Source organism: Micropterus dolomieu, linkage group LG19 (genome assembly GCF_021292245.1).
Source record: "Micropterus dolomieu isolate WLL.071019.BEF.003 ecotype Adirondacks linkage group LG19, ASM2129224v1, whole genome shotgun sequence".
Classification (NCBI taxonomy): Eukaryota; Metazoa; Chordata; class Actinopteri; order Centrarchiformes; family Centrarchidae; genus Micropterus; species Micropterus dolomieu.
This window is the reverse complement of record NC_060168.1, coordinates 12,164,840-12,174,917: the sequence shown is the minus strand read 5'-3', so window position 1 is coordinate 12,174,917 and position 10,078 is coordinate 12,164,840. Positions and strand designations below refer to the sequence as shown.

The 10,078-nt window shown below is 40.1% G+C and overlaps 1 protein-coding gene across 1 annotated transcript; it reads left to right on the top strand.

Annotated features, from left to right (window-relative positions):
- Positions 1–731: 731 nt before the first annotated feature.
- dctn4 (dynactin 4) lies at positions 732–10,078 on the top strand. The gene is made up of 13 exons (XM_046030562.1): positions 732–907; positions 1,612–1,682; positions 1,824–2,002; positions 2,230–2,273; positions 2,890–2,997; positions 4,206–4,279; positions 6,019–6,131; positions 6,222–6,331; positions 6,436–6,509; positions 6,985–7,039; positions 7,183–7,290; positions 9,168–9,265; positions 9,419–10,078. Exons 1-13 carry the CDS (start codon positions 773–775, stop codon positions 9,636–9,638), a joined length of 1,389 nt encoding a protein of 462 aa, XP_045886518.1. The 5' UTR covers positions 732–772; the 3' UTR covers positions 9,639–10,078.

The window sequence follows — 10,078 nt, the reverse complement described above, 5'->3', positions numbered from 1 at the left end:
TTAGAGCACTTCATGCTTCCTGCTGCTGACCAACTTTATGGAGATGCAGATTTCATTTTCCAACAGGACTTGGCACCTGCACACAGTGCCAAAGCTACCAGTACCTGGTTTAAGGACCATGGTATCCCTGTTCTTAATTGGCCAGCAAACTCGCCTGACCTTAACCCTATAGAAAATCTATGGGGTATTGTGAAGAGGAAGATGCGATACGCCAGACCCAACAATGCAGAAGAGCTGAAGGCCACTATCAGAGCAACCTGGGCTCTCATAACACCTGAGCAGTGCCACAGACTGATTGACTCCATGCCACGCCGCATTGCTGCAGTAATTCAGGCAAAAGGAGCACCAACTAATTATTGAGTGCTGTACAAGCTCATACTTTTCATGTTCATAATGTTCAGTTGGCCAACATTTCTAAAAATCCTTTTTTTGTATTGGTCTTAAGTAATATTGTAATTTTTGGAGATACTGAATTTGGGATTTTCATTAGTTGTCAGTTTTAATCATCACAATTAAATTAAATAAACATTTGAAATATATCAGTCTGTGTGTAATGAATGAATATAATATCCAAGTTTCACTTCTTGAATGGAATTACTGAAATAAATCAACTTTTTGATGATATTCTAATTATATGACCAGCAGTTTCAATATTCACCACATGAGGTCGACATTAAGCGCACTGTGTTTCCTTAAAGACCAACCAGCGGTGACATCAATACTAGCAGTGCTGTCCGTGAGCCCACCGCGGACCAGGCTGCGCTGGTTAGAGATGGCGTCCCTTTTGCAGCCAGATAGAGTTATTTATCTGGTTCGCGGAGAGAAAAGGATCAGAACCCCTTTATCGCAACTTTATTTCTGTCGCTACTGTAGTGAGCTACGGTCTCTGGAATGTGTGTCTCACGAGGTACGTGAACGTTTCCCCTTACTACCTCCTGGTTTTCACAAGCTAGCTATTAGCTTTGTTTAGTCAGTAGCCACTTTGTTGTTAGCCGGCTTGCTAGGAGCTGTGACGAGTAGGTGGGATTAGCCCGACCACCTCGCGTAGTGTATGGCTAAGCCACTTGTCAATCAAGAGTTTTACTAAAAGTCTCCTCATCTCATTGGCTGTCAGCAACGTTTAACTTCCGCTAGAGTTAGCGTTGTGCCGAACACAGTGGGCGAAGAAGCTAGCTAGCTCTTTGGGTTTAACGGTAAAGCACTCGGTTATCTCACATATAAGGAATATGCGCAGAATGTCCGACATGTAAAAACAATTTGTTACAACGTTAGTCCACCCCAGCTAACGTCTTCATTGTCAAACCCCATCTTGTTAACGTGGCTCATAGTTGTGGACACACCCAGAGTGCTCTAAATTATGCTAACGTTAGTTAGATGTTTCATTTATTTCAACTGACTGGTCTGACGTTTCTTTGTAAATATGTGATCACTGAAATCCGGAAAACCATCAATCTTGCTTCACTAAAAAAATATTTCATTGTACCACACTGCCAAAATGCATTCTTATACTTTGGTAGCACAACAATTAAGAAGCCAGTGTAATAAAAACTTAAGATGTCGATTCATAGTTTGACTGACTCCTGCTCACGGACCCCTGTTTTTCGTGATCAGGTGGACTCCCATTATTGTCCAAGCTGTCTGGAGAACATGCCATCTGCAGAGGCTAAGCTTAAAAAGAACAGGTGAGACTGAGGTCCAGATGCATGGAGGAAGATAATCTCTATCTAAACTCACTCTGACTTTGTATCTGACTGTTCTCCTTACTGCGTCATATTGATTGTCATTAATGTTATTCATTCCTGATTATCTGTGTGCTACTGTAGGTGTGCAAACTGTTTTGACTGCCCATGTTGCATGCACACACTGTCTACTCGGGCCACCAACATCCCAGCTCCTCTGCCTGATGATCCCACCAAGACGGCCATGAAGAAGGCCTACTACCTGGCCTGCGGCTTCTGTCGCTGGACCTCCAGGGATGTGGGAATGGCTGACAAATCAGTTGGTGGGTGCTGATATAATGACACATTAATTTGGCCATATGTACAGTATTTACAAAACTTTAACTTCAGTTTGGAGTAAGAAGCATCAACAGTACCAAAACACCATAATGTGTCAAAAGTCCTGCTACGGTTGCTCATTTACTCAGCTCGTGAAGAAAGCTGTTTTCTGTTGTATTTGTTTCTTGTGGCTGTTGAAGTCTCATGTTTTGGCAAATTTTGTTCACTACAGCCAGCGGTGGATGGCAGGAGCCAGAGAACCCTCATACTCAGCGGGTAAGTTTTCCCCTGTGGTCATCTTTCTCTCGAGTTGCTCACATGTTTCCTGATCATGCATTGCTTGTTTTTTAATAGACGTGTTTCTGAATAAGTGACACCACACACAGCCGTCCCGAGGCAAAAGTAAACGAAGTGGTTGCTGAGGCCAAATCATAAATGCTCCTTTTTAATTTTTTCCATAATTTAAGTAATTGTTAATTTAAAATCGATCAAATTATCTTGTAGTTTTATGCCGTTTTTATTCTTACACCACTAATTATTGTCCCAAATTATTTTTAAGTGTTTTTTTCAGTGATCGTCATTGTAGTTGATCATCATTCTGCACATTTCACAAGCTCATTTAAAGACTGTTAACCACTTGTTTTGAGGGATGACCTTACAGTTTTTACCTGTCATGCCTTCCCGGATTATTTCGTTACTTTTAAGGTACACCGCATGTACTTTCCTCACGCCCCTCAAACAACCAAAAATATGTAGTGCTGCGAGACTGTGGTGGTGGGGGGTTGGGTTACCCTTGACCAATTCTTCATAATGCTTGTGTGGTGTGTTTATTTTTTTTTAATACATGAAGCATTAATGACCAGTCTGTGGGTGAACTTTTTGTGCCCTACAGATCAACAAGCTGATCGAGTATTACCAGCAGCTGGCCCACAGAGAGAAGCAGGAGAGAGACAGGAAGAAGCTGGCCAGGAGACGACAGTGCATGCCTCTGGCATTCTCGGTACTCTACTCCCTCTGAACCCAGTTCTGCCTTTTAAAAACATTCATACTTTATTCTCTTAACCTTTTTCAAATGTCAAACAGCTGTTTGTCTCATTGTAGTTTGTTACAAAATGTGGTGGTACTGTTGAAGAAGAACATAGATCTAGAATTATATGCATTTAAGAGATGTATTTGAACACAGAATCTCAAAAAATCTTATTATCACCAAGGCTATTCTCAAAGGATGTACCGTTGAGGCTATTATATGATTAGCACACCTCCACAGCAGGAGGGAATAATTGGCAATATTATCTGCTGTAGTGTTTTGTTGAAGTGCATGAGGCAAATTTAGTCACCCTGGTGCAGGCATGGTCTTCACGTTTGAGCTCGTGGGCACATTGTTTACACCTCCTGCATTCTGCTTCTACATTATTTAACAATCGATAATGCAAACAAATCTTTCTCACTGTGTAATGGAATAATTTTTAAACGCTTAACCGGTGATGTCTTGCAGTTGTTTTCCATCAGCGATGCATTTCTGTTGCCATTGCATGTCACCAAATTGCCACTAATGTTTGCTGAATTGCTTTGGTTTCACCTGGTTCTTAATTCTCTCTTTTTTTTCTTTGCTTATGCACTCTGATATTTTGGTTTTTACCCCCCCAGCAACACACAATTCATGTGGTGGTGAGTTGTATTTTTCACAACTTGGGTAGTCTGATCTCTACACTAGTGCTGTCTTTTCTTTATCACTGTTCCTGTCCTAATCTGTTACTGAGTGACCTCTCAGATCACATGAATGTCACCTTGGTTAAATGAGACGGAGAGCCACACAATGGGAGCCTTTATGTCTGTTAGAGGGAGAGAAGAAATAAAAGAGAAAGAGAGAGTCTGTGTAACCAGATCAAAATATTGTTAATACTAAGTTCTGAACCCTCAGTCTGTCAGAGTTGATTCTCTCCCGCTCTCTGTGCAGAAAGGCTCCTGTTAGCGTCTCCTAGCACAAATGAAGTTGTTTTTGGCTTATTTATTGTTTTATTTAGTTGTCAAATACCTTTTTTATTATTATTATTTTTTTACTTTTTTGATTTAAAAAGGTTGTCATAAATCCCTTGTGTTAAAAGTAGTCATGTAGACAAATGGTTGTAGCTAGGCAATTTTCTCCTTAACTTTCAACAGGAAGGGTGTCTGATCTTGTTCCCCCCCCCCCCCCCTAAATTCACTCAGGAAAAATATGGCCTTGGAACCAGACTGCAGAGGCAGAGGCCTGGAGCCCCCATATCAAATCTGGCTGGCCTTTCGTGAGTAGTCTTTTGTCATTTACTGGGAATTACTGATGCTTTTTCACTCCACACATGGGGGAAAAAAAATGTTTTCTTAGCAAAACTAGTATGGGTGACAAATGAAACGTGGAAAAACCAGCATGAAGTGTCTTACAATGGAGTCAGGCCACCACAAGCCTTCAGAACAGCTTCGGGGCTTCTTGCCAATTCTGTGGAATTCTTTATATATATATATATATATATATATATATATATATATATACACACACACACACACACACACACACACACACACACACCCTTTATTTAATCAGGTAATCTCATTGAGATTTTTTGCAAGAAAGAACGGAGGACAGCAGACAAGAAAGAACATAGCCAGACATAATATTATATCATTTGGAGATGGTGGTGGTGAGCATTGTTTTACACATTTGTCCAGAATCTTCAAAAGGAGTGAAACTAGGTTGAGCTCTGGCGATTGTAAAGGCTGTAGCGTTTAATTCACGTCGTTTTCAGACTCCCCAAACTGTTAAGTGAGCCCTGGTGCACTCCGCTCCTTTAGTCAGGGATTTTTCCTTTAATTTGTCCCACGTCTATACATGTTGTTGTTGTTATTATTATTGGTGACTAGATAAATCTGTTTTTTCCTTTTTTAGAAGCCATTTTTTTCATTCATTTTAGTGTGCCATGAAAATCAATTTGCAGAGCCTTGAAACTTCGCTTGAGACACAAAAGTGATCGATCTCAGTGAAGTGAAGTTTGTCACTCTTGTAATATTACATTTGTAAGCAAAGACCATTTGTAAGTTTCACCAGCGGGATGTGTTCAAGGACCCTGCTTAACATCAGAAAATTATTAATTAATTGGCTGACACACTGTACTGTATTGACAAAGTGTGCTGAGAGATCCAGGAGACCAATGTAAAGCAGGCTGGGACACCCTGTAAATAATTTTGTGATGTCAGTTGTCTCATGTTTCAAAAGGTTGCCATTCAGTAGCAAAGTCTAAAATCTCTGTCAGAGAAGCCAACTGCAAGGTTGTTGGACACGAGTGGTACCAAGAAAGCATAGAATTAGTGTAAATCCTTTCTTTGTGCTTGGAAAATGCTCAGTGGCAATGTGACTTATATGTAGGTTATTTTTAGTAAACTTTCAAAACCATCTGTACTATTGGTAAATTTACTTTAATGTGTATGTGGTCTGAGTGGTGGAAACATTAGAAAATCTCTCTATGTTTTACAGTGTAGTCAGCCATCAGATTAGATGAAACCCCATTGTAAGTAGGGTTGGGCAATAGGTCAAAAAGGTCAATATTGATAATTATCACGACAAATTTCTATTATTATTTCTTTCAAGTTTAAAGGCAGTTTTTTGCTCCTGACTGACAGTTGGAGAAACCAGACGCTGATTTGTGGTTTAAAACTATTCTTTACGGTCAGAACATGACAAACACTTGATGACAAACAGTGGATCATTTCAAATCTGAAGTAGAACATTCAAAACAATTATAGTGATACAAATCTATGCATAAGTAAAATATTCTTTCAGTCCTTTTTTCAACAAATTAATATCTTTAATAGAAAAATTTTGCACTGATTAGTTTGTGATTCAAATGAATTAAATCGAACAATTATTCAACAGTTGTTTTATTTTTATTGAGGAAAATTATATCACAATAATTGTTATTGTTTTATTGCCCAGCCATATTTTAAGACCTGCAACAGATTGTTGATAGCAGTATTTGTGTTACTTCACTAGCCTTAAAGAGGGTGAGGACCAGAAGGAGATCACCATCGAACCTGCCCAGGCCCTTGATGAAATGGAACCCCTGCCTGAAGATTGTTATACCGGGCCTGTCAGTTTACCAGAGGGTTAGTTTGTTTGGAACGCATTAAACAACACTGCTAATTTTATCTAATTGGGGTGGAGTTGAATCAGTGTTTTTGTTGTGCCCCTCCCAGTGACCACGCTGCGCCAGCGGCTTCTGCAGCCTGACTTCCAGCCTGCGGGGGCATCTCAGCTCCACCCCAGACACAAACACCTTCTGATGAAGCGCTCCCTGCGCTGCAGGGTCAGTACCACTTCAGGGGTTTACTCTCTGTGTATCTATCAAAGGCTGTTGTTTTTATGTAGATCACATTAAGATCTTTTTGTTTTCTTAATTTCCTCTTCCAGAAATGTGAGCACAACTTGAGCAAGCCTGAGTTTAATCCCACTTCAATCAAGTTTAAAATTCAGCTGGTGGCTGTGTGAGTACTGGTCATCAGATTTTTTTTCCTGAACATGTGTTTTCACGATGATGTTGATCTTCTTGTAATTCATGAAAAATATAAATCAGCCTAAAGCCTGATGTAGTTTAATTAGATTAAGGTCCCAAAATGTGTACAGGAAATTATTCATGCTTATTATGTTAATTTTAAACACATTTCATTCATTTTAAATGAAAATAACCAAAAGGTGTACATGATCTAAAATGATGTCCTGGAAAATAAATCCAGTTGCCTGTTTTGGGTTAATCCATTACTGTACAAATAGCATACTGCCATTCTCAGGAGTTTTTGATTTGTGAATGGTTGCGTTTCTTTGGTGATGCTTAAGATCAACTCTCAGCTTTTAATGAATGTATTTTGAATGCTGTGTAGTATTGTATATTGTTGTTGTATATTAGTATTTAATAGTATATTGTCAGTGTGTGTTTGAGTGTTAGTGTATTCTCCTCCACAGGAGTTACATCCCAGAAGTGAGAATTATGTCCATTCCAAATCTCCGGTACATGAAGGTCAGTGTGTGCAATCAGTCAAGCTAGCTAACTCTGCAGTAAATAAATGGTCCATTTTAGTGATCAAAGAAGAGTTATAAGTGAACTCAACCAGCATTGAGAGGTTCATCTTTTGTTCCCTCCCCCCAATGCTGTCTTTTAAGGAGAGCCAAGTGCTGCTGACCCTGACCAACCCGGTGGAGAACGTCACCCACGTCACATTGGCTTCTTGTGACGAGGAAGATCCTGATGACATCAACAGCACTGCCAAGGTATTTAACGAAATGCTCTCCTGTTACTTGTTGAAATAAACTGGAGTCACAGAAAGTATCATACAGTTTCAAGAAGTGGCCATTGCACAAATACTCATTACTCATTCCTGTACTACCAAACACTGACACCATGATTTTTAATTGTAAATGTGTAAATCTTGCCTTTTACTGTCTTTTAGGCAGGATAACCAGAGGCTGTATGTCAGAGTATTTAAGCTCATTGAAGAAAAACTATTTATTCATGTTAATGCTGAATCTAAAGAACATCTGAAAGGTGTCTCTTGTGACAAACATGTGCTTACTTAGACTGAGCTTAAACGTCAGTGAACATTTGACAGGTGGTCAGAGGTTGTTCAAGGGGATGAGCTGGAAGATACACGGTCGTTTACTAAAACCACTTTATGAGGCAATAATGTGTCTCATAAAGTGTGACAGTGTGTCTGTCTACCAGCTTGTTTGGGAGTACTTCTGCCCCACATGGTGGCCAAACAACGAATTGAGCTTGAACTGCTTTAAAGAGCATCATGGCTTAAATACAAGGTGTGAGAAATGGGCACAGTCACAGATTGTGGCAGTTGTTTACCACCTGCCTGTTCTTAAATATTGCATATTATATCAAACCAGCCAGCTTCAGAGAGCTAAAGGTGGTCAGCTCCTTCATACTGCCAGTTCCTTATGGGATAGGTAACCTCGTTATCATCTCATATGCAGAGCAGTTGTGCCCCATTTTTACCTCCATCTGTCAGCTGTCACACACGCAGCTAAGAGTGCCGTGTTGCTGTGGTAAATGGTCTGCTGAGCTGCCTGTTGCCAGCAGCTGCTGCGAGGCTCTCAGTGACTACAGGCTGTTTGTCTTGGCCTCTTTAGTGACGAAGTCATGGGCCAAACTGGGTAAGGAAGAGCTCCTGGCCAAAACAGAGCATCTTCATGACCCATTTCTATTCACATCAAGGCCAAACAGTGTGTTCAGTCCTGTCATTCTGCTTCATCTGATATTCACACACCTGGAGGGCAGTTTGAATCGCAGCGAGCTATGCTTGGTTGATTTCATCAACCAGCAGTTTCCAAAGCCTCCTTACTATGTTTCATCAGAAAATTGTGTTAGTTGGCTAATGACCTCAGTAGTTTTCATTTTAGATGTTAATGTGATCCAAATTTGTTGCACATGTCACAAAAATGACTGTATATGAATACATAATTGTTTTCTGTGCAGTGCGAACATTTTGGGACACCTTCAAATGAAGTGTGCAGTGACGGCAGCACCATCAAAGAGCTGCAAGAGGTGTTCTTTTACAAACTTAAAGCCTCAAGTGACCATTCATAGAGCCCCAAGCTCTCATAGGGAATCAAAAGATCGGACCAGAGCCAAAATTGTGAAGTGGTTATTTGTTGCAAATTGCCACAAACTTGTTCATTGTACACTTTTTTCATCTTGGTCCATTCCAAAATGCTTTCTTAACATTGTTGTAATCGAACTCCAGTTTAGAATCAGATGGATGTGTTAATTAATAGTAATGCCAAGTTAATAGTAATTTATTAACAAACACATTTTATGTCCAGATGTGTGTTAAGACTTCAAAAAAAATCCCCTTGGAAGAATAATTTGTGGCTGATATGGTTACCCCGTTAAAAATTCTTAAATCATATGTTCTATTTATCCCTCATTGAAACTTTACTCCTTCAGCAGACGAAAGCCAAAACCTCCTTCTAGTGATGAACTGTGCACACATCATTCAGCGCAGTGAAGGTTAAACATCCAAGTGAAGTAAACAAAAACACACTTTGGAGTTGAACATTCATCCCACCCGCCCCGCCATTTAAAATCTATGTTGATTCATCCAAGTCTGAAAGTCACTGAATTTAGGAAATTTCTTTAGGTTATAGTACCCAGCAAGGAACTGGTCTTGGCAGGAAAGGATGCTGCCGCTGAGTATGATGAACTGGCTGAACCCCAGGACTTCCAGGATGACCCTGAGTAAGTCAACACACACACACACACACACACACACACACACACACACACACACACACACACACACACACACACACACACACACACACACACACACACACACACAATTAATAATGTGAAGTCACTCTCAACCTGATGCCTTTGTCTTTTCCACAGTGTTGTTGCCTTCAGGAAATCCAACAAGATTGGTTTCTTCATCAAAGTGATCCCTCAGAAAGAAGAGGACACCGACGTCACCGTTTCATTTAAGATCCGACATGACTTCCGGAACCTCGCAGCTCCTGTCAGGCCGAGCGAGGAGGCAGCTGACACCACCGCTGAGGCCATTTGGCTCACGCACCATGTAGAGCTGAGGCTGGGACCGCTTGCTCCCTGAACATGAATACTCTGGTTACCATCAGACAGCCCTAGTGTTGGGTTCTTTGACCTAATTTCTTTAAACTGTGGGATTCATTTCATTTATAAATCATTTCTGATTCTGCTTATTGACGTCCATTTGAGATCTACTTGGCATACAGAGTTAATTTTGTTTGTTGTTGTTGAAGTTGCTTAATCAAATACATTGTGGAACATACAGTGATTGCATGATAGGAAAGTTTATAAACTAAATGAAACCATGGCTGACTGCAGACTAACTGATAAGTTTAACTTCACTTAATGCTCTTTTATTTATTTATATATATTTTTTAATGTTGCTAAATGCAGTACCCATATATATCACGATTTACTGTATTCCACCACATCATCCCCCTCGGTTTACACTATACCATCTATCATTAAAAAGCACTATTAGTGTGAGGTTACTTGCAGAACCAT

Coding starts and splice junctions, on each gene's coding strand:
- dctn4 (XM_046030562.1), top strand. CDS start 773: ATGGCGTCCCTTTTGCAGCCAGATAGAGTTATTTATCTGGTTCGCGGA. Junction 2,998..4,205: donor GCATGCCTCTGGCATTCTCG/GTACTCTACTCC, acceptor AAATTCACTCAG/GAAAAATATGGCCTTGGAAC. Junction 6,332..6,435: donor AGCGCTCCCTGCGCTGCAGG/GTCAGTACCACT, acceptor TTCCTCTTCCAG/AAATGTGAGCACAACTTGAG.